Source organism: Ascaphus truei, chromosome 1 (genome assembly GCF_040206685.1).
Source record: "Ascaphus truei isolate aAscTru1 chromosome 1, aAscTru1.hap1, whole genome shotgun sequence".
NCBI classification, from domain to species: domain Eukaryota; kingdom Metazoa; phylum Chordata; class Amphibia; order Anura; family Ascaphidae; genus Ascaphus; species Ascaphus truei.
This window is the reverse complement of record NC_134483.1, coordinates 464,157,578-464,183,217: the sequence shown is the minus strand read 5'-3', so window position 1 is coordinate 464,183,217 and position 25,640 is coordinate 464,157,578. Positions and strand designations below refer to the sequence as shown.

The window sequence follows — 25,640 nt, the reverse complement described above, 5'->3', positions numbered from 1 at the left end:
TCCTAACACTACCTGATTTAAAATTCTTATTTACCTGTATAATTACAGGAAGAATGATCTGCATTGGATCTGTTGTAACCCAGCAAAATGAAACAGACCTGCCAACTTGGAAAGTGGGGAGGGGTGAGCTTTTAGCCTTGGAGGGGGAGGGGCCACTGACCTTCCAAAAACAGCTGAGACCAGCTGCACAAGTTAATAAACACACAGATACCCAACAAGCTCTGAGAAACCCCAAACATTACTGAATTACTGTGGGTGGGTGAATGACGGTGGGTCGGTGAGTGAATGACAGTGGGTGGGTGAATGATGGTGGGTGGGTGAATGATGGTTTAATGACGGTGGGTGGGTGGGATAATGACGGTAGGTGGGTGGATGAATGATGGTGGGTGGGTGGGTGAATGACAGTGGTTGAATGACAGTGGGTGGGTGGGTGAATGTTGAATGTGGGTGGGTGAATGATGGTGGGTGGGTGAATGACGGTGGGAGAGAGTGACTGGGTGACAGTGACTTGACAGTGACTGGGTGGGTGGGAGACAGTTACTGGGTGGGTGGGAGACAGTGGTGGGTGGGAGACAGTTACTGGGTGGGTGGGAGACAGTGACTGGGTGACTGAGTGACAGTGACTGGGTGGGACAGTGACTTGACAGTGACTGGGTGGTTGACGTTGACAGTGGTTGACGTTGACAGTGGGTAATGGTGACAGTGGGTAACAGTGACAGTGGGTGACGGTGACAGTGGGTGACGGTGACAGTGGGTGACGGTGACAGTGGATGACGGTGACAGTGGGTGACGGTGACAGTGGGAGACGGTGACAGTGGGTGACGGTGACGGTGACAGTGGGTGACGGTGACAGTGGATGACGGTGACAGTGGATGACGGTGACAGTGGATGACGGTGACAGTGGGTGACGGTGACAGTGGGTGACGGTGACAGTGGGTGACGGTGACAGTGGGTGACGGTGACAGTGGGTGACGGTGACAGTGGGTGACGGTGACAGTGGGTGACAGTGACTGGGTGGGGTGACTTACCTTGACCGGGTGGGTGCAGCTTGTCGCCGGACGCTTCCCCCTCCTGCCCCCGATATCCCCTTCTGCCCCCGATATCCCTGCGGCAGCTGCCAGGGACGGGAGGTGGGCTTGGGGAGGGGGCGCGGGAGGAGGGCTCGGGGGGGCACAGGAGGTGGGCTCGGGGGGGGCAAGGCCACGGGAGGTGGGCCAGGGGGCACGTGGGAGGTGGGAGCGCGGGAAGCTGGCCAAGGGGGGGAAGCGGGCCGCAGGAGGAGCTGGTACTTCCCCCTCCGTCCCACGTTGGGAGCAGGCCACAGAGGAGCTGGTACTTCCCCCTCCATCCCACGTTGGGAGCGGGAGGGGGAGCGGGCCGCAGAGGAGCTTGGCTTGTACTTCCCCCTCCGTCCCACTTTGGGAGCGGGGGGAAGCGGGCACTTCTTGCCCAGCGCATGCGCGCCGGGACCGCAAGGAATCGGCGCCATTTTTTTTAACTTTTTTTTAAAATTTATTTAATTAACTGGTGCCCGGCCACGCAGGGGGCCCGGCCTGACCCACGGGGCCCGGAAAGCAGTACCCTTTGTCCCCCCTGTGCCCCCCCTGTTGGCGGCCCTGGATCCAGGGGGGGCAAGCGCCCCCCCTTGCCTCCCCCTGTGGACGCCCATGCCAAGTTCCCCTGCGTCAAACTCAGTGCCAGTCAGTGTCTTTACTCAATGAGCCACTCATTCTCCCTTATCTTCAACAGTCTTCTTCACCATATCAAGTAATATTTTCTTGAGTTATACTGTACCTTTCAAGATCGTCTTGCACAGCTCTAGATATTGAATTCTAGTTCTTACATCTTAGGATTGCTTCACATCTTGTTGTCACCTCAGTATTTGCTTTGACTCATAAGAAAGGAGTGCTAGTGGGCGTGGGTAAATGTATACAACAAAAAACAAACAAAGATGCACAAAGCTACTTCCAATGTGACAAAAATACACAGTGCAATACCTATATATTCTCTTGAAAAAGGGTCATTTAGTTTAACCCTTTGGCCAAAGCATCTTAAGCCTGCTGCCACTTCAAGGCATGACCGTTAGCAGGTCCTAACACTACCTGATTTAAAATTCTTATTTACCTGTATAATTACAGGAAGAATGATCTGCATTGGATCTGTTGTAACCCAGCAAAATGAAACAGACCTGCCAACTTGGAAAGTGGGGAGGGGTGAGCTTTTAGCCTTGGAGGGGGAGGGGCCACTGACCTTCCAAAAACAGCTGAGACCAGCTGCACAAGTTAATAAACACACAGATACCCAACAAGCTCTGAGAAACCCCAAACATTACCGCATTATATATATATATATATATATATATATATATATATATATATATATATATATATATATATATGTATATATATATATATATATATATATATATATATATATATATATATATATATATATATATATATATATATCAAAAGGAGTGCTAGTGGGCGTGGGTAAATGTATACAACAAAAAACAAACAAAGATGCCCAAAGCTACTTCCAATGTGACAAAAATAATACACAGTGCAATACTTATATATTCTCTTGAATAAGGGCCATTTAGTTAAACCCTTTGGCCAAAGCGTTATAGACCTGGGGTACATAATGTGCTAAGAACGCACTGAGGGGGGGAGTTGGAACGCTGCACTGCCATTCATCATTTAGCTTGTACGGTACTTGAAGTTAAGTATTGCTAACCTAGCTCTGTGTTATTAGGAGACCTGAATCCAGTCCACCATTTCTAACTTTAACACTAGTACATTCTGGTACATAATAACCTTACTCTTCTATAGAAAAGGTGACTGCAAAATATGGGGAGCAGCAATTCATTTTAGGTGTAAGGCTAAATACATTTTACAATGCTATACAGTATTTTATGCAATGCAGTTTTTGTGCACAATGAATTAAACTGTTTTTAGCGACTTTGAGAGCGTTTTAAGAGAGAGAGAAAACTTTTCGCCTCCTCTGAAAGGCAGTGACGTCTATAGAGGAATACTGCTCTTTGTGGAGCTTTTAGCATTAATGCAAGGGGGACGTTGCATGGTTTAGAAAGTGGTTTTGAACTGGGAATTGTCTGGCTCCTTCTTCTAAGGCAACGTCATAAGTATAGACTTGTGGGAAGCGTTAAGTGTTTAGCAATACAAGAGAGCGGTCCTGCTTTCACTTGCTAGTTGTAATAATAGTCTTAATGGAAGATAAGCCCAATCAATAGATCAAGACAGCTGTTAACTGAATATTATAATGGTGCCTAAATGAGTTCCTTTGTTTCATTTAGGCGTTTGTTTTTTTATGGGGTTTTTTTTTTAATCCCAATGAATGACAATAACTTAAATGTTGTACTGTATGTGTCTAATTGTGCTCACATGAGTGGACCTAGGAATACGCAGTGCTCCAGGGAATTCAGACGATCAGAAGCGAGGAGATCATTCAGGCTTGAAACAGATCTATGAAATTATTGATAATGAAGAGGTAGGCTGCATAGATGCCACTGCTCGATGTTACTTGAGGATCAAAGGAAGCAAATCGGGGAGAGAGGGAAATAAGAAGAACTCTTTGGTGCTTATTACACTATTCATGTGGATGATAATCTTCTACAAAAGAACATCTGTGCAATTAAGAGGAGGAAATGTCTTCACTGATAAAGGAAGACATGGAAAAGAAGCTCTTCAAGCCAAAGGGACATACTTTGTACGAGTTTATAGAGACAAAGTCCAAATCCAAGGAGAGGTATTATCTGTGTGCATCAGGTAATATGTAATACATGGTGTCACTTACTGTATCTGCTACAATCTGTCATGCAAGTGTAGGTTTGGGAATTGTTTTTCCCCCAGATTACCATCCCTTTTTGCAGGATTTATAATGTGCATTTGCAGTTGTTTTACATGATCACAGAAAATAATGATGCTTTCTAATATTTATCTTACAATCACACATTGCTAAATAATCTTATTTAAATGTAAAAGTGCCTCACGTAGGTGTTGGTTATAGAAATGAGTAGTGCTGCGTTCATATCTGCAAAGTTACAGGTGGTGGTGGCAGTTTAAAAATAGCTGTAGAAAGAGATGTTGCGTCGTTTGAAGCCAATATATGTAATGATTTAATTGCATTAGTAACTGTATAAAATGTTTACTTGTACTTAGTTAATGTCCTCTAGAAACGTACATTTACATAACATATTACAGGAGTCACGTCATGTTGTGAGGAATTCTATGTTCAGGTTGCTTTAAAATTGTGGAAGTGTTGCGGATGTGCTGACAAACGATGCAAAACGATAGCAAAAATAGCACCAGATTCATCAAATAAACGGGTCCATTGTAAGCAATTAGTTTCCTCTTTTAATTGAACCGGTTTTGCACCAGTATTGAAGATACGTAGAGTTCATAAACCCCTATACATGTTATGCTGTATCTGAGCAGGAGATTGTTGGATGCATATGCTCTCCATTATTATATCATGATGATCTTTTTATATAGTGCTGTGTAACACAGTTGAAGGAACATTGTCATATACTATCCAGGATAGATTAATTACCACTAGGATAAGAGTAATAGAGTAATCTCTGTGCACTGGGAATACCTATCCAGAAGGGCAACAAGGGGCTGCACACAATTTACAGCTAGAGCAGAAAATGATAGCATCTATGAGACAGAAAGTTCCCCACACTGTATCCCAGAAAAGGATGTACAGTATATTGAGTGACTGCATATTTGTAAAGGACGTTCGTTAAGTACATTAATAGTATTATTTTTTTATTACCATATTTTGAAACAAACAACATTAATATTTATTGCTTTGGGATCTATTTGGCAACGACTTCTGTTCACAAAACAGCACCAGGTCGTCTCAAAGAAAAGGAATCAAATTTCTTTGACACTTGTGGTGTAATTATTTTGCACTGGTGTTAGCACAGTTTCGGAGACTACTATGTGATTCTCCTTTTACAATGTAGTGGGAGTGCTTGCAATTAAATGTATCATACACTTTGGCGCAGGTGAGGAGAATATCTACCACTTCTGAGCCGGTGTGTATAATAGTCCAGTCACAGTGGAAATCTTTGTAATGGTTAAACTCCTCTGCTATGTTACAACACTGCAAACAAGTACAACACTGCAAGCACCCTCCCCGGGGCTTCTACCCCCACCCTACAACCCCACTACCCATTCATTCGCACAGTGTTAAACCATGGCCATAATATGGCCATGGTTTGCCACTATGGCAATAAATGGGCAGGCTTAAAAAACAGCCACTAAATAAAACACATTACATTAAAAAAAAATAGAAATGCCAATGAACAAATTGATTGGCACAGTGGTACAAGACGAGGATGGCCTTCATCCTGCCAGGGATAAGTAGAACCCCTCAGGGACCCCCTACTTCCCGAGATACAGGCCCTGGTGTGGGGTGCCGGTATTTCCTGTAGTATTTAAATCCACCAGTCACGTGGTCCGTGACGAGGATTTAAAAATGTCAGGGACACCGGTACCACATAACGGGGCCTGTATCACGGGAAGCAGGGGGTCCCCGAGGCAGAAATCAATGCGGATCAGGTCGGGAGACCCCCTGCTCCCATACACTATTATTAAAATTAATATTTAAACTGCCCGATCGCCTGTAAGAGACATGTATGGAGACACAGCGTCTCTGTGCAGCTCTTCCAGGCTGCAGTTTAAACAGTTTCAGTGCCATAACACTTAGATAAAAACCAAGTAGTGCGATTTTGCATTTTTTGACCGCACTTTAAATAAATAGTGTTTTTTCTTAGTGAATACCGTTTTGACACATTTTATAGTGCGGTAAGACATATATTACATAGGTACATAGTTACATAGTAGATGAGGTTGAAAAAAGACTTCCGTCCATCAAGTTCAACCTATGCTAAATTTAGACAACAGATACTTTATCCTATATCTATACTTATTGATCCAGAGGAAGGCAAACAAAAAACCCCATTAAGGGGAAAAATTAATTCCTTCCTGACTCCAAGAATTGGCAATTGGATTAATCCCTGGATCAACATCCTTCCCCTGTATACTTATTTGGTATATCCCTGTATACCTTTCCCATCTAAAAAGATGTCCAACCTTTTTCGAACAAATCTATTGTATCTGCCATCACAGTCTCCATGGGTAATGAATTCCACATTTTAACTGCCCTTACTGTAAAAAAAACCTTTTCCTTTGTTGCTGGTGAAATTTCCTTTCCTCCAACCTTAAGGGATGGCCCCGAGTCCTTTGTACTGCCCGTGGGATGAATAGTTCTTTTGAAAGCTCCTTGTATTGTCCCTGAATATATTTGTATATAGTTATCATATCCCCTCTTAGACGCCTCTTTTCTAATGTAAATAAATCTAATTTAGCTAGCCTCTCCTCATAAGTTAGAATGTCCATCCCCTTTATTAATTTGGTGGCTCTTCTCTGCACTCTCTCTAGTTCCATAATGTCTTTTCTTAGGATTGGTGCCCAAAATTGTACTCCATATTCAAGGTGTGGTCTTACTAATGCTTTGTAAAGGGGCATAATTATGTTTACTTCCCTTCCATCCATTGCCTGTTTGATGCAAGATAAGATCTTGTTTGCCTTTGCAGCTACTGCATGACATTGGGCACTATTGCTAAGCCTGCTGTCTACAAGCACTCCTAAATCCTTCTCCATCAAGGATTCCCCCAATATATCTCCATTTAATTTGTAAGTCGCCTTTTTATTCTTGTATCCCAAATGCATAACCTTACATTTATCTGTATTAAACCTCATCTGCCATTTACCTGCCCACGTTTCCAGTCTCTCCAAGTCCTTCTGAAGAGAAATTACATCCTGCTCTGATTCTATTACCTTACACAATTTAGTATCATCAGCAAAGATGGAGACTTTTCTCTTGATCTCAAGGTCATTAATAAACAAGTTAAAAAGCAGGGGTCCCAGTACCGATCCCTGAGGTACTCCACTCACGACTTTAGCCCAACCTGAAAAAGTTCCATTTATGACAACCCTCTGTTGTCTGTCCTTTAACCAGTTTTCAGTCCAGGTGCATATATTATTACTGAGTCCAACTTTCTTTATTGTGTACACCAACCTCTTGTGTGAAACCGTATCAAAAGCCTTTGCAAAATCTAAGTAGACCACATCAACGGCATTACCCTGGTCTAGATTCCTACTTACCTCCTAAAAGAAACAAATAAGGTTAGTTTGGCAAGATCTATCCTTCATAAATCCATGCTGACTATTACTAATAATTTTATTTTCCATTAGGTATTCCTGAATATTATCCCGTATTAAACCTTCAAGTAGTTTCCCTACTATTGAAGTCAGGCTTACAGGTCTGTAATTTCCCAGTTGTGATCTAGCTCCCTTTTTAAATATAGGCACCACATCTGCTTTACGCCAATCTTGTGGTACTGAGTCTGTGGAAATGGAGTCCTTGAATATTAAATATAATGGTTTTGCTATTACTAAGCTTAACTCCTTGAGAATTCTTGGATGTATGCCATCGGGGCCAGGTGCCTTATTAACTTTAATTTTTTCAAGTCGCTTATGAACTTCTTCCTCAGTTAACCAATTGTTCATTAATATGGAGGTTGTGGCTTCCTCCTGCGGCACTACTATTGAACTTGATTCTTCCCTGGTAAACACAGAGGCAAAGAATTTGTTTAATACCTCAGCTTTTTCCTTATATCCAATAATCTGCCTACCCATCTCACACTGAAAGGTTCCTATATTTTCTTTTCTCATTTTTTTTGTTATTTAGGTACTTAAAGATTTTTTTAGGGTTGACCTTACTTTCTATTGCAATCCTTTGTTCATTATCCATTTTTGCTAATTTGATTGCCCTTTTGCAATTTTTGTTACATTCCTTATAATTCTGATACGATGTCTCTGTCCCTTCTGACTTAAAGAATCTAAACGCCTTCCTCTTCTTGTCCATTTCCTCCCCTACCTGTTTATTTAGCCACATTGGTATTGACTTATTTCTTTTATACTTATTACCCAAGGGTATACACTGATAAGTGTGCTTTTCTAACTATGTTTTAAAGACTGCCCATTTATCTTCCACATTTTTCGCTGCAAAAACATCATCCCATTGTATTACTAATAGATTAGACCTCAGTTTTTTAAAATCTGCCTTTCCAAAGTTGAAGGTCTTTGTTGAACCGAAGTAATCTGTTTTTTGATAATTTATTTCAAATGAGACCATGTTATGATCACTGTTACCCAAATGTTCCAGGACTTGAATATTTGTTATTACTTCTACATTGTTTGATATGACCAAATCCAGAACTGCCCCTCTCCTGGTTGGTTCCTCAATAATTTGGGTTATATAATTGGCTTTAAGCACCCCCAAAAACCTTTTCCCTTTTGTTGTAACGCTAATCTCATTGCCCCAGTCTGTGTCTGGATAATTAAAATCCCCCATTATGCAAACATGACCCAGTTTTGATGCCTTCTCCATTTGCAAAAGTATTTTAGCTTCCTCAATCTCACAGATATTTGGTGGTTTATAGCATATTCCCACAAACTTTTCTTTATACTTTTACCTCCACTGCTAATTTCTATCCACAAAGTCTCTACATTTTCATAATTCCCTTCATAGACATCATCCCTTATAATAGGTTTTAGATCCGGTTTAACATATAAACATACTCCACCTCCCCTTCTATTTGTTCGATCCTTCCGAAAAAGAGAATAACCCTCTAAATTAACTGTCCAGTCATGAGTTTCATCCCACCATGTTTCAATAATGCCTATGATATCATACTGCTCCCTTGCAGCTATTAATTCAAGCTCCCCCATTTTATCTGTCAGGCTTCTTGCATTAGCAAGCATGCATTTCAGGATTTTTTCAGCCTGTACTCTTATCTTATCTGCTCCTTCCTTTCTGCGCACACTTTGTTTAGTCTTTAGAAGTTTTCTAGTATTATCTGTATTTACTATGGGTATCTCACTGCTTGTCAAGCTTGCACTTGCCCCCATTCTACCTCCATACCACCTTGTATCCTCATCTATTCCATTTAGTTCATTATCTGTTTCATTCCCCTCCCGCCTCCATCCTAGTTTAAAATCTCCTCCAACCTTTTTAGCATTCTCCCCCCAAGACAATGCAAAGTCGCTCGCCAACGCACTGATTTTATCGAGGTTTAGTGAATAAGCCCCTACGATAGATACTTTCACATAAATTAAAGGTTTCAATGATGTTCACCATGGACGCATGTTTCAGAGAAAGAGAAATAGAGTACTAATACAAAATGTCATGGGAAATACAGATGCAGCGGCCGTTATTCGAACATATCACGCGTTGTATACATCGGAATACCCATGTCGTGGCGCGTCATTACCGCGTGTTGACTCGTTTTTATCGAGTTCAGAAAAATGGCATTTTAGTGTTTTGGTTTTTAAACACCTGCAAATTGACACAGTCCTGTACTGCACACATTACAATGCATTCATTTCTACCATGGAAAAGCGAAGAATTGCACCCAAAGAAATCGGGATCCATGAAAATCAAACAAATCAACCGCGTGTTGTGGCCATGTGGAGTACAGCAGCGCACACGAAAACGGCTCCGTGATATGCTCGAATAACGGCCGCTGCATCTGTATGAGAAACGACTCTTTAACTAAATTCAAAGAGGATGCATGGAAAAGACTCCTAGCAAAGGCTTTATAGGGATTAAAAAACACTGTACTTTAATGCTATGACATTTTGGAGGAACACACAAAATAAATTATTTTGTAAAATATTATGGTAGATGGATCACTACTACTAAGAGTACAGTAGCATATCATTAATGAATGGAATTTATAGTAGATCATAAATTAATGGGGTTCTGTCGTAATATGGGATTCCACCCTTTAGTACAGTAGGCTGATGATCAGTTCATTCTCCCAGGATGAAAAGATGGCAGCGACAGTACAGTAGTTATCCTATTGATCTAGCAAAGTAGTTGACTTTGTCCAATACTCAATGACTGCAGAAATCCCTATAACATACATACTATACTCTACAGAGAGAAAATACAAAAGATAGTTGATAGAATTTAAAAGGCTGACAATCATGGTTCATGTGATGATATTACTTGAATTATTCATAGTTACACATGATTTGTTAAGTGTTCTCCTTATTTCATGCAGTTAGTATAATAATTATACATGATATATTAGATAAACTCACCTAGCACCTTCATAAATAATGATGATGGTAGATGTGAAATGATGTGGATGTGCTTCTACTTCCTACTTAGTTTGGTGATTCAGATACACTTAGAGCTTGTAGATTGACTGAGCTGTTTAGTTCATAGAATGTGCACCAGAATTGGCAGTATAACAAGAAGCACTTCATAAATATCAACATAAATACTATTTGTAAGGTTTTCTAGTACAAGTTAAAACTAAAAGATTCTGTAAAGGATGGGAATTAGAATGCAATATATAATATCATATGTATATATCAGTAATGTAGTGCCTTTTCCTACTACACATATATTTAGAGGTACACATATATATCTGTGTGTGAATAGATAGATAGATAGATAGATAGATAGATAGATAGATAGATAGATAGATAGACATGTAACACCCCTATCCCACCCGGCTGCACAGAGAATGGGGTGTACATAATAACAGTCTCTCTCAATGTCTGTCGATGTCTCTAAGTCTATCAGACAGGGTTTTACCTGCTCCAATAGTATATGTAGCTCAGCAGTTACCTCTCATCTCGGGGTCTTCTCCTGGTGGGCTCAGGCCAAGGCTGTTGGAGTGAAATGAATACGACAGGGCGGCAGGACCTTTTCAACAGTAGTATTTATTGGGTGCAATTATCCGCATACAGCCCTGACAATACAGGTTCTTCCCTATGCAAGAGAGGTGCTCACCTCCACTGGTCCTCACATAATCCAGAGTGATAAGATGAAATCTTGCAGTTTGCCTCAGGACTGACACTCTATGGCTACCGAGGACACAGCTCCTTGCCTGGGTCTCCAGCCCCTTCCTTTGGGCAGATTAGGGCTCAGCAGGAACTGATCACCCAGAACTGGAATATCCTCACCCATTTTTACAGAACACCATGGGGCAGATTCATAAAGTGTAATCACAGCTATTCTCTTTCTATGAATGTGCTCCTATAAAGGAAAACATCTGACTTTTTCTACATGTAAAAACTGTGAATGTGTATATAAAGCTAGTTTATAATTCTTCTTTTACAAACTTTTGACATTAACATGTAATTTATTATTCTAGTGATTTGGTGTTAGATGAATTTTATTCTTTTGGTGTTTTGGTGTTAGATTAATTTTATTGATGTGTTGTTTAGGCCTTTTAGTTCTTTTCTTCTTCTGATGTTTAGGTGCTTGGGTATTTCTTTTATTGTTGTATCTTTTTGGTGCTGTTTCGCATTTAGGTTGCACATTGACTGCTATAGTGGCTTATCCTGACCATATTATATGGGCATGATGTACCACTGTGTCAATCAAAGGGTAGAGGGTGGGGATATTTTCCCCTTGGTGGGTGGTTAGGCTGCCTGGGTGGGTAGCGGGGGGGGGGGGGTTAACCCCATAATTACTTTAGTGGTTATTAACCACTAAGGTGATTAAGGGGTTAGGGGCCATTAGATTGTATTTTTTATTGTTCTGTTCATGCCATCATAGTATTTGGATGCAGAGAATGGTGACGAGGACATCCTTCATCCTGGCAGTGGTAAGTAGCAGTTTTATTTACTTTCTTCTGGCTGGTTAATGTTTTATTTGAATGGGCAAATACACTATTATCAATACCTGGATAATAGTAATTTTGCCCATTATTGTACTGTAATGTAATGGTTGTTGGGGGTAGAGGGGGAACCATTCCTTGCCATTGGGGTAATCTTTGCTCCCATTGTATGCATAGGTAACCACACTGGCAATGAACGGGTGTAATGGCTAGTATTGTGTTTGTATTTTGTTTGAATGTTTATTGTGGGTAGCGGGGGTGGGTGAAGGTGACATTTGGCCCGCGGTGGGTGTTTATGCCTACCGGGTAGGTAGCGGGAGGGGTTAACCCCTTCATTACCTTAATGGTATTAACCCTCCCTCAAGCCCCCCGGAAGGCCTAAACACCCAACATGGGCCAAATACCACCTTCACCCACCCCGCTACCCACAATAAGCATGGCACTGGTGGTTAACACCTTCATTGCCCTAGTGGTTAGCCGCTAAGGTAGTGAAGCTGTCTGTAAATGCATTTTTCCTGCATCGGATTGATGCCGGGGGTCTCCGTTTCTGGTATTAATGTGTATCAGCACTGGAGAACCCCCGGCATCAATCCATATTTTGATCAAACTTGCGAGTTTGGGCTCCTCGCTGGCTCCCACACTATAGGGCCTATTCTATAAGCCTTCATAAGAAAAAATCGCTGGGCCGTTTACTCTGCCAGTTTTTTGAGTGTTGCTATCACGGTATTCAGAAAGCCTCGATTACCTGTGATTGCAAAATTCCCAAAACGGGTGAGTAGCGGGCGACGTGATGATCGCCTCTCTCAAAAGAGCTTACCTTGCGATTTTTTTCCATCTGCAGAGAGAGCTTCTCAGAGAGAGCCGCCTCTCCCTGCACATATCTCGCCAGCGATCGAAAGATTTTAATATAAATTTAAATACTAGTGTAGATGAGCAGGGGGTCTCCGGAGCAGAACCGCATTAATTTCAGGTCCGGGGTATCTCTTTTGATTTAAATGTTTTACGTCACGTGACCGTGGGAATAAAATGCATAGGAGCCGCTAAGTTAATGAAGGGGTTAAACCTCAATAGCCTGTTTCTTGGGGCAGAGGGGGTGGGTGAAGAGGGTAGTAGTCGCAGGGTGGGTGCTTAGGCCTGCTGGAGGTTGCAGGAGGAGTTAGCCCTTCACTAACATAGCGGTGGAAACTGCTATGGTAATGAAGGGGTTAACCAGTCTCTCTACCCCCCAGAAGGCTTAAACATCCATCCTTGGGGCTATCACCCCCTTGACCCAATCCCTCTACCCAAAATAAACAAAACACATTTATTTCTTTAATTGATTGGTTGGATAGGTGTTTATTTATCTGTATTCTTATGTTTTGCAATAATTATAATTTTAATTATTTTGCTGTTTTACTGATAGATTAATGTAATTGATGTGTAGTTGAGGCTTTTTAGTTCTTTTATTGTTGTGGTGTGTAGGTGCTTGTGTATTTCTTTTATTATTGTGTATTTTGGGCCTTAATTATTTTTATTAGGTTGACCATTGACTGCTATAATGACTTACCATGCCCATATTATATGGGTATGATATACCACTGTGCCAATCAAGGGGTGGGTGGTTAGGCCTCCCGGGTGGGTAGCGGGGGCACGGGTTATAGCAGTTATTAATCGCTAAGGTGATTAAGGGGTTAGGGGCCATTAGATTGTATTTTTTCATCTACTCTTGCTGGCAACGGAGTACATGGACCTGGAGTGTGCTGACGAGGACGCCCTTCATGATGGCATGGGTAAGTAGAACGTTTTTTTAACTTTATTTATGCTGGCTGCCTAATTTTTGATTTTATAATGAGCAAATGCACTATTATCCATATGTGGATAATAGTAATTTTGCCCATTAATGTACTGTATGTGTTGTGGGGGATTGTTGGGGGTAGAGGAGGTGGGTAGTAGGGCTGTTGTGTTTATTTGTGTTTATTTTGGGTAGAGGGATTGGGTGAAGGGGGTAGTAGTCCCAATGATGGATGTTTAGGCCTACCTGGTGGTAGCGGGAGGAGTTAACCCCTTCATTACCTTAGCTGTATTAATCGCTATGTCAATGAAGGGTTAACGCCACCCGCAAACACCCCCCCCCCCCCCGTAAGGCCTAAACACCCACCAAGGGCCAAATACCACCATCATCCACCCTCGCTTCCCACAATAAATATGGCACTGGTAGTTAACTCCTTCATTGCCTTAGCAGTTAGCCGCTAAGGTAATGAAGCTGCCTGTAAATGCATTTTTATTGCATGGGATTCATGCCGGGGGCCTCCGGTTCTGGTATTAATGTGTATGAGCACTGGAAACTCCCGGCATCAATCCGATGCAGGAAAATGCATTTTTTTTTCTAAGTCCTCTCTCGCCGCCATCTCAGCAGGTTCTCCCCAGCCACTTATCGAGGCTTATAAAATAGGCCCCTATGTGTTTGGCCAGGAGACAGAAATCACGACAAAATGCCTTCCCCGCATGATTTCACCAACTCATCGTTGCTTTCTGAATAGCAACTTTGCTGAATTTTGCCAGAACTACACAAAATCCTTGATGAGTTGGTTATCGAAGTTTATAGAATAAGCCCCATAATGTCATAAATATGAGAATAAAAATCTACTCATGTTATTTTTTATTCAAATGAACACTAGATTTTCCTGCCCCTGCTTTCCTGATTACATTGATACTAGATACTGTATGTATTGGTTTACGTACTTTTTTTTAGCCAATAGAGGCACCGAATTAGCAAGACTCTTCACATCTGTTTTTTTCAGGACTGAATTTATAAGGTGCACAGCCTTGTACATAGTTACATAGTAGATGAGGTTGAAAAAAGACGTACGTCCATCAAGTTCAACCTATGCTAAATTCAGACAACAGATACTTTATTCTATATCTATACTTAATTATTGATCCAGAGGAAGGCAAACAAAAAACCCCATTAACGGGAAAAATGAATTCCTTCCTGACTCCAAGAATTGGCAATCGGATTGTGGTAAGTGTAAGAATGGTAAGAATGTTTTAGGCTCTGCCGGCCTAAATTGTGCAGGTGTGAGTGCAAAAGGTGGATGCAGTTCTATAATTGACAAGTTAATCTACCCTGTAGCATAAAAAATACCCCTATGAAAGTTCAAATATGACTAACATGTCTTTCCCGAGCTGGGTGTGATGGTGCTTAAAGTACCTGGTGCAGAAACAGCTTTCTGTGGATTTTCCATCACTACTACTGTATGGTTCTTGCTTGCTGCTTCTACTTCCAGTTTGGTCCCACAGTCTTTCTCTTTGGAGTTTTGGATGCTTCCACTGGGTTTTCTTTACAAACTTTATTCTTTGCACAAGCGGTTTTAAAGATCGGGTCCCATGTGCTGTAACTGCGGTAAATTGTTAAAGCATATGTAGCCCTTGTACCCCTGGGGTACTACAACTACGCGTGCTGCTGTCACCTGTGAGGCTAACAAGAGGCCTCAATCTCTGCCTCTGGTAGCCTGAGGTATACTTACACTCGGTGCAGCGTTTCCACTGATGAGGGATCCCAGCGTGGTGGGAGTGCTCCCTCACCAGAACCGACATACTAAGTAAATACACACAGTTGGATAAGAACAGTATTTACTAGGCATATAACTATAACTTCTACATAACTCTCATAACTCTCATTGCATCATTCCTTATGTCCCTTGTGTAGCAATGTGCCTGGGCACTTAACCTTTGAGTGTCCACAAGCTATAATGTTAATGTGAGGGATAGCGCTTCCCTGTGTTGGGGCCCGGTAGTGCACTTATACTACCTCCCTGGTCATAGTCCTGACCACCAGGATAATCCTGTGATGATCAACAGCTCCGCAACGTTATCCCACGGCGCGACGCGCTGCGCCTTGCAGGAATGAGTACACTGTCCAACTCCACATGGGAAGGATCCCCAGCAGGATGATCCTTTGGCAACAGTCTCTGCTATGGAGTCAGATACTCTTTCAGCTACACGCTGTACTGACAGTCAGGCACTGTCCTGCTGTATCTCTCTCTCTCTCTCTCTCTATGAGTATAGTGAAGGAGTCCCTGTCTTAAGGCAGTTCCCTATACCATACAGTAATTCTCTACAGTGTCTCAGGGGACTAACTGGGCCCTGGGGGTATACCTCTGGCCTAGTCCCTGGAGCACTGCTCCGTGGACACTACCTGCACCTTCAGTGTCCAGGTCTTGACTCCTCACTTTCTGTCCCAGCAGGCAGTAGTCTTTCCTTCCTCAGAAGCAATCCAGCCATCCTATTGGCTATCGTGTGTCACCAGGCAGCTTTATCCCTATGCCTCATGGGAGTTGTAGTCTCTCTGCTGCACAATTACCATTGAGACCGCGGGCGTATAGGACACTGCGCATGCGCGACTCTAATGGCCGCAATAGGGTGCCCTTTGCCTGCTTTACTCGGCAAGGACCCCTAACTTGCACTCGCCGTTTCTGCGCATGCGCAACTCTACGATCATGCGTGCGCACTCCCAACATGGCGTTGCCCTGCTGCGGGAGCCACCGGCGACTCCGTCGCCCTTCCTGCACATACTGAGTGTAAGGCGGTAGACAGTTAACCAACATGACCTGGCTGATTACAGGTGGCAGAAAAGCCTGCCTCTGAGACAGGAAGAGAGACTCCTGAGCTCACATGTGAGCTGACCCAGGAAGCAGAAAGAACAGACAGAGCAGAGGTTCCTGAGTCTCACAGGTGAGACTGACAGAGGGAACACAGATGTCTGGAACTTACAAGACTTCTAAACCTGAATGCTGATATAGCCTGAGGAAAAGGCAGCAACCCAGGAAAGAGAGAAGCCTTCCCCACTACAGCTACCAGAGAGACAGATAAGCTTTACTTTCTAAGACTGTTGTATATCTGCACATATCAAAATATATGTTTGGGGCTGGGAAACATGCTAATCTAAAGGGAGTTGTGGACTGCATATGTTTAACTAGAAATACTCCCAAAGTGGAACAGAAGCTTTGTTTGACCCCTTATTTGCATACGTTTGATGATTTTCTTGTGTTAAAGAAGCAGGCGCAATAAAGCCTTATTTTAATTTCACCTTAAAACAGTCTCCATTGCGTACCTCTGCACATGTCCTCTTACATATGGTGTCAGAAGTGAGATGAGAGGTGGCCTTTGAAGTTAAAAGGGACCCCGGAGATTGCCTGTGACATTTTTTTGTGCTTCTTACCTGCATACAGTCTTGCAAACAACCTGAGCAACAAAAACAAAGATTCACCTGCAGCAGAGACCAGAATTAAAGGGCTACACTCCACTGAACAAAGCCACAAAACCACAGATGGACTCTTTTCCCCAATCCCAAGAGGAGAGAGACGGTGCTGAAGCAGGTAAACCTTACTTGCCTATCACAATAATGTGTAATATGGTTGTTGAACAAGGGGCTTTGCCTTTCAGCCGTAGTCAGGGTTCAAGAAGTGAGTCAGCGCTCCAGAGGAGCTATGCTTTATTTTTTTAAAGAAAATAATAAAAAAATTTGCTGAAGCAGGGGAATTTTCAGCAAGCAAGTGCTGAGTGTAAAATTGCCCCACCGGATAAAAAGGGATTGCTGAACTGTGTAAAGGGTAACCCAAAGCCAATTGCTGAGTGTTAAGTCACCCTGCCGGGAGTGAAAGAAAGTGAAAAAATAATATTTTTTTCTGTAAGTAAAGTATGTCTGTGTATCTTGGGAGTATAACATGCACCCAAAGTGTGAAGAGTGAATGCCATAATACCCAAAGATGAGACTGAAAATTACTGAACTCAAGCAGAAAATCAAATTCTTTTGCTGAAGCAGAGGGATTGCACATAGCAAGAAAATGGTGTAAAGCAAATGCCTTTGCTGAAGCAAGGACATGGGCAGCTACACTAGCAAGCATTGTGTGAAAGAAATAGTGCCAAATCGGTCAAGGTGAAGAGTACACCTAAAGAAGAAAAAGAAAGAAAAAAAAACCCTGGGAATTTAAAATGGCCGCCCAGCTGAAGTCAAATACAGACTCTGCAAGAATGGGGAAGAAAATATGTTCCTGGTGTAAAGAGCCCAGCCACACGGAGCAGTGTCACTTACGGCCTTATTCCGATGATGAGGGTGGCCCCTACATTGCCCCAGATAAAGGGCAGCAGCCAGAGGACTATGTTTTCCAATGAGCCAAGGAACTGCAGCAGCAAGCAATACGCTGTGGACCCAAGGAAGGTACAGAAGTTTTACTAAGCAACCGCACATCCAGTATCACTAATGAGAAAGAATGCGTGCCCAGGACTGCTGATGTTGTAAAACATACCAAAGTAAAGAAGAAGAAAAAGTCTACAGAGACGCCTATGAGAGCTATGAACTCTACAAGCAAAGTCTACCCACCTGTAGGACTACCAAAATTTGGGGTTCTAGCAAATACAGTGGCAACAGCTGCAATAGCGCTTCCAGAGGTCAGGAAGAAAAATACACCTGATAGCCCTAAAATGGAGGACAAAATACAGCGTTCCTGTAATGAACCCTACCCCACGGAAGAGTGGCCCTTCTGGTCCAATAAGGATGAAGACATCTCTTACGGGGACCCCGAACTGAGTCACATCCACAAAACACCACAAGAATGGTGGGGATGCCTGAACTTGGTGCAAACCGAAAAGACCGCTCTCTATGATGATGAATGTGATCGGCAGGAGGAAGAGCGGGAACAGCAGATCGCTGAATATTTCTGGCAACTAAAGCAACTGCAAGAAAAGCCTCGCGTATACAATGAAGCTGCTGAAGTTTCAAATAAAGACGGAGACCTCAGTATTCCTGATGGGACGGAGTCATCCAAAACAAAAAGACGGAAAAAGAAAAGCGGTTCTTCACTTACCGTGGAAGGAACAGACACATCTGCAGATCCCGCGGAGGAAAAGGGGGTCCGAGATGCCCTGCATCCTAGAGAAAATGGAGAATTCGTCCCGCGGATAACCGAATATCCAGAGGGCCCAAGGCAGAAGTCGTGTACCCCAAAGAAGGGTCTGTCCGGTGCTAATAGTGAGAATCCTTCAACCAACCATACCAGGGAAGCGGAGCCAGAACCAATGAGTGGCGATCCCCCAAAAGTTTGAAGCAGAGCACCGACTGCAGAACCAACTGCAAGGTCTGCGTACGCACCTCCAGAATGTCGAGGAGAAGCAGCGAACTCTGCAGGAAGAAAATCTGCAGGCTGCTAAAAAGGTACAAGCACTGCAGGAACGTCTGAATACCCAGTGCGTCACCACTGAGCAGTATGAGGAGCTAAAGGCCACGCTGCATGTCACCAGAGCCTCGCTGAAGGTGGTGCTTATAGATCAGGTGACTCTGTATGAGAGGGAGCGGGAGAAGGCCCAGAAACTGGAGCAAGAGCTGGAGAGACATAGAGTCTGTTCCATCCACTTGAGTCAGTACACCAAGGAGAAAACAGACGCAGCGGCAAACTTGACGACAAAAATTACAGAGCTCCAGAATATGAAGGAGACACTGATACAAACTCAGAGAAAGCAAAGTGCGCAGATAAATTCCCTGAGAAGAGATTTGCAATATGCCCTCAAAAACCAGGGATCTCTTACTGATGAGATTACAATACAACAAGGGCAAGTATTAACCCTGACCAAGCATCAGTATCCCACAGCCACAAAAACCCATAGAAAAAAGGGTACAGTGAGAGCTGGGAACACCGCTCATCTGAAAAACAAGGTTGCAAAGTCTAAACCAAATAAGCAAGAACTAGCAAAACCTTCAGCTAGCCAACAGGCAACAAAAAAAGGTATACGTGCCGAATCAAACCCAGAAAAATCCTTAGCTGGTGAAGCGGAGAATATAGGACGTTCTCGGGAAATGGAGGTGGAATTGCAACTCAATCCCAAAGATGCTGAACTGGCATGGAGAAAGTGCAGAAAGACGGCTTCAAGAGCGGAAAACTCAAAGGGCTATTCTTAACCGCTCTGCAACTGTCGCCATACAGTCTATCTACAAAAAGAGCAGCGCCCGATGCAAGGGAAATCTCCTGACCACGCACTCAGAAAAAAGACTATACTTGGAAAAAGTCCTCCTCGAGCGACTGAGGAGTGCTGTGCTCAAGCATCTTCGGGGGAGACACAAATAAACTGGAGAAAGGGCTCCAATCCCAGCGGGACTGAGGGTTCTCTTCCTCCATCCACTCTCATTTAAGTCACAGAAAGATCTCGAATGAGAGTGGAAGGATGGGCGTTGGCCGTGGCAAGCCCGAGCTTCCCACTGTTGCGCCGATGCTCGCCACAAACTGGGACCGGACCGCGGGGCTGAGGTGGGGTTATATAATCACCGACCTTAGTCCGCGCAGACTGATCCGGAGTGCGCAGTTCGTAGTCGTACATCGCAGGGTCAGGATTGGAGAAGGCAGCGTCGTCGTTATTGAAGCCAAAGTCAGGGTAGGAGAAGACAGGACAATCGATGGCCGAAGCAGGGTCAGGATAGAAGACATCCGGGTGGTCGTAGTCATAGCAAGGAATCGGCAACAGGCAGACAGGAGTTCCCCGCTTCAGCTTAGGAGCGTGAGTGCGGGAGTGGCCTCTTGTCGAGGAGCGGCCTCGGCCCATGACGCCGGTCTCAGCAGGGGGAGACAGCAGGCTGTCCGAAGTACACCACAGGGCAGCGTCGGGGAAACCAAAGCTTCAGCGCAGAAGTCCAAGGCAGGCCACTGCATGGAGACAGCAGCAGGCCGCAGGAAATTAAGGGTAACCACTGCTAGGAGAAAATGCAGCAGGTACCAGGAAATAAGGGTAACCACTGCTAGGAGAGAATGCAGCAGGTACCAGTGCTGGCTAACCACGCTTCAGCACAGGAGACAGGAACAGACCTCTGGATACTCAGGAACTAGGAAGGTTAGAACACTACGAGAGAGGCCTGGATGGTTTGTGGCAGAGATGGTAACGTCCAAGGTAGGAGTTATGCTCGGCACTGGTTCAGTGCCAACGCCAAGGATATAAAGGGCGGAGATCCAATCACAGGAGGAGGGTGTGTGAGTATTCCTCCAATGATGGAGCACAGGGCAGAAGCTGCAATGAGAGGCAGCACAAGTGCCATTGATTGCCAGAGGAAGCTTGCAACTGCATAGGTCTGCAAGGCTATAGTCAAAGCCAGTAGTGGATTCCTTACACCCACAAACGGGAGGTATGTAACAGGGGAATTCATCCCTGTTCAAAAATGTGCCTCTAATCCAGCAGTGTGGTGGTTAACTGCTGGTAGACAGTTAACCAACACCACCTGGCTGATAACATGTGGCAGAAAAGCCTGCCTCTGGGACAGGAAGAGAGACTCCTGAGCTCACACGTGAGCTGACCCAGAAAGCAGAAAGGACAGAGCAGAGGTTTCTGAGTCTCACAGGTGAGACTGACAGAGGGAACACAGATGTCTGGAGCTTACAAGACTTCTAAACCTGAATGCTGATATAGCCTGAGGAAAAGGCAGCAAACCAGGAAAGAGAGAAGCTTTACTTTCTAAGACTGTTGTATATCTGCACATATCAAAATATATGTTTGGGGCTGGGAAACATGCTAATCTAAAGGGAGTTGTGGACTGCATATGTTTAACGAGAAATACTCCCAAAGTGGAACAGAAGCTTTGTTTGACCCCTTATTTGCATACGTTTGATGATTTTCTTGTGTTAAAGAAGCAGGCGCAATAAAGCCTTATTGTAATTTCACCTTAAAACAGTCTCCATTGCGTACCTCTGCACATGTCCTCTTACACAATCCAATTTCTTTTTGACTTTATATACAGTACAGCTGACGTCAATTCTGTTAAGGTCTCAAAGGTGCTGTGATGTCACCCTTCTTTACTTTGTCTTCTGAACCCTGCACTTAATTCATCCTCAGGAGTCTTTCCAGAAGGCCCAGCAGCTTCACTCAGCTTCCCTTCGTATCTAAATGACTCAACATCAACTTTATTTTTGAGCTGTATAGTGCTTCTCATGCAAACTGCAAAAGCTTCACACGACTCATTGTCACCAGCTTTGGCATCTCCCCTACAACTGTATGCATGTCTTTTGCCCAGTTATACACCACACCCCGTTAGGGAAAGTTCCAGAGTAAAACATGACTGGGGCCATGCAACGTGACATCCACAATGTTGCAATTAGTATGGGGATGTGGGGGATACAGTCCCCCCCATATCAATGATTAACCCTATAATATTTAACCTGGTAGTGTTTCATTACAACGGTACTACTACCCTATTAATTGTCTATTGCTTACTTACTGAACACTTTACAGGTGTGGTTCTAGTGCACAACATGTAACTACACAACACTACAGCGCATACAAGCCCATGTGCTACAGTATGTGCTAGTACAGTATGTAAACAGGAACATTGTAACAATAACAGCACAGGGAACAAACTACTGTCACACCCACAGCAGCAGGCAAACCTGCAGAGATGGGCCCAGTCATAGTGCTGCAGGTGATGGGGGTGCATTTTCCCTGCTCCCTCCCCACTCACCGCTTTTGGGGGGTGTTTGAGTCAGGGTTGGGGTTTCACTTGGCTCACAGTCAACTTCAACCTGCCGTCACATGTACATGTACAGTCGCAACATTGTAGTGAATTGTATTATGCACAAAGATGGCTCGGTGTAACAGAATTGTAATTTTGCTTAAGGTTGCCTTACCTAACAGTTAACCCTATAACAGAAAAATAACATGACAACAAATTGTGTGTATAAACATTATTTGTACTCTTAAGTACTTGTGTCATTCATTAGGCATACTGCAGCGATGGACAAGATACTCACTGTGCACATACTGAATTGCAATTAGAAATAAATATAACCCACCAAACCAAGGGAGGTGATTCCATTGGCTTCCCACGGCTAGACTGCGGTGCACAAAGTGTTCCCATGGGTGTAATTCCGCACCTTGTCACTGTACCAAAGACAGTAAATCTGTATATTGCCATCACTAGTATTAATTTAAGGGCTTGGCTGAAGGAGCGGATCAGTGAGTAAAGACACTGATTCTCACACTGAGTTTGAAGCTAGGGGAACCTGGTTCAACTCCCAGTGTCAGCTCCTTGTGACCTTGGGCAAGTCACCCTATCTCCCTGTGCCTCAAGCGCTAAAAACATAGATTGTAAGCTCTACGGGGGCAGGGACTGTCTGTAAAGCGCTACGTAAAACTAGCAGTGCTATACAAGAACAAACAATTATTATTATTATACCTCAGGAGTTATAGGTCCTCGTTTTCTACCAGACAAATATACCTATTAAAAAAATAACTATTTAGCAAAACGTGTCTGAAAATTAGGACAATTTCTTCAAAAGGTCACAGGTTTCATTACAGCTCTAAGACGGTACTTATTACATTTTAAATGTAGTATTACAAAAGGAGTACATTGCTTGTTACCGAAAAATATTACAAAGTTACATACACTGTAGGATCAGACAGTTTATAAAATGAAGTAAAGTAGAAAACCTATACATTACCAGCAAAAGTCTTGTAACAGGGCCTTCAAAGGGCCATGAACAGAAAATCTGAATTCCATGCACACAATGTGCTCTCCTTGTGTGTTTCAGACACAAACTTTTATAGTCCATATTCCTTTGATCTGGGAGAAATACCAAATTCCTGACAAGCCTGTAGACGTGAGGCTTGTCCCCCATTTGTCACTTTCTCTTCTGCGAGACATTTTCACGATTTGCTGGCAAGAGAGCATCCCAGATGGTTTGGAATTATTTCATTTCCAATGTCTTCACATACTCAAAAACTTTCTCCCCATAATCACCAGATTAATGGTACCCGCATTCTTGCATTCCAGGGAATTTAATGAACGTAAACCACAGGTACTGTACGGTAGCAGTCCAATTTGTACCCTTGAGAGTGAAATCACTTTTCTGATACTTGTTTAAACTATATCGCCACATGTTTTACATGACCACAATCGTGTATATTTGCTGTTAAAATATTTAAACCTGACATCATGAATGATGCTAGAAATTGTCACTATATAATGATATGGATATAGTGTCCTTTCTATCAACATGAGTTAGGAATGTAAATGATCAACTTTTTTAAGGTCTTCTGTTCTGTCCTATGCTTACTGTTGCTCAGTAAGCTTTGTCAGGCAAGTAAACTCATCTCCTTCATGCAATATGGAGTTCTCCTTGAATTTCTGATAAACTTTATTCACAAACACAAACAGAAATTAATAGAAGACTTTGAGGATACATAGGAGAAGGTGAAAAAACAATACTATGGCAGGGAGAGCAGTTGCTGGAGACCACTTAGCTACGGTTGAAACCTGAAAAGGAAGCACTGCAGAGTGGCCAAGCAGGAAAAAAGAGCTGAACTTTACTAAGTGCTAGGGAGGGAGGAACATACCAAAACCCCAGGGATCTGAGGCAACAGGCTGAATGACTGCTATAGTACACTTTACATAGTATGAAGGAAGACATAAACTAGGGTAAAGGTAACTGGGAAACAGGAGAAAAAATGCAGGCTGGAGACAGCACACCTTCACTCCAGATAAGCATCTTCCCCCTTAACTCTCTTGACACCTGTGGGTGTCTGCAACTTATCAACTGCCCCCTATGCCAGCTTAATGTAAACAGTGAGGTATGGTTAGTTCATGAACACACATAATGCATTTCTTTCATTGTTTAATTGCTCCTTAAACCATAAACAAATAAAGGTTTGCGACACAGGCCAGCATTGCCAGAACTTTAAAGTTGTTTTAGTAAGGAGGTTAACGGTTTTGGTCATACTGCACATACAATTTAACTATTACAGATGCAGCGGCCATTATTTTAACAAATCACGCCGTGTATACCTCGGAATACCCATGTCATGGCGCGGGATTTCTTCCTACCGTACTGCCTTAAGACGAGAGTGCAGGCGAGTGCATAAATTGGCATTTTAGTGTTCTGGCTTTTAAACATCTGAAATTGACACAGTAGCACAGTACTGTACACATTACAATTCATTCATTTAATTGCATTTAATTGCACACAATCCATGAAATTCAAACAAAGCAACCGCGATAAACACGTGTGCCTGCAGCGATTGGCCGCGCTCATGTCGCGTGGAATACAGCAGCGCACACGAAAGGGCACCGTGATTTCTTAAAATAATGGCCGCTGCATCTGTACATGGCTTTATTGTGACACCCCGTAGAAATGTGTGTTTGTGGAGGGGAGGGGGGGGTGATTTCCCCAACCCACCTCTTAATCTTTTGTGTTACCCTCATATTTACACACTTCTGATCGTCACAAAGAGTGACTATAAAAATAACCCCTTCTATAGGATGCTTAGTGCAGTGAGAACACTCCTTGTGGTGACAACAATTATGTGTTTACTGTAGAAGGGAGCCAAGCACACCAACCGATAGGAAAAATCAAAGTGTAGCAAAAAAAGGTAATTTAATGACTAAAGAGTCAGAGTTGCAACCTTTTTTGCTACACGCTGATTTTTCCTATCATTTGGTGTGCTTGGCTATCCTTGACCAGGATTTTTTTGCCTTTAGCAGCCAGCTTTTTCATTTTTCTTAATAATAATAATAATAATTGTTTGCTCTTGTATAGCGCTGCAATTTTACATAGCGCTTTACAGAGACATTTTGCAGACACAGTCCCTGCCCAGTAGAGCTTACAATTTATGTTTTTGGTGCCTGAGGCACCGGGAGATAAAGTGACTTGCCCAAGGTCTTCACCTTACACCCCTGTGTTTATCACAAGTTACTTTATCTGATTCTCCCCTCTTTTTAATTTACTAATGTAACAGTCATGCAAAAACTATTCCTATGTTTTATTGCCCAAACATTCAGTACAAGCATAGTGAGTACAGCACAGCAGTTACTACTGTATGTTTACATGCTTTCGTTTTTGGAGTTATTTCCACCTTTGCATGGCTCAATGAGTAATGTGTTCAATTTTTACAGCTGCAAAAC

General features: G+C 43.1%; 1 protein-coding gene across 1 annotated transcript in view; it reads left to right on the top strand.

The window, feature by feature from the left end:
• The first annotated feature begins 3,437 nt into the window (after window positions 1–3,437).
• Window positions 3,438–25,640, top strand: part of EXOC1L (exocyst complex component 1 like) — a 32,504-nt gene continuing 10,301 nt past the window's right edge. The window contains exon 1 of the mRNA XM_075578509.1: window positions 3,438–3,785. Coding sequence (XP_075434624.1) covers window positions 3,665–3,785 — 121 coding nt within the window. The 5' untranslated portion in view covers window positions 3,438–3,664. The remainder of the gene's footprint in view (window positions 3,786–25,640) is intronic.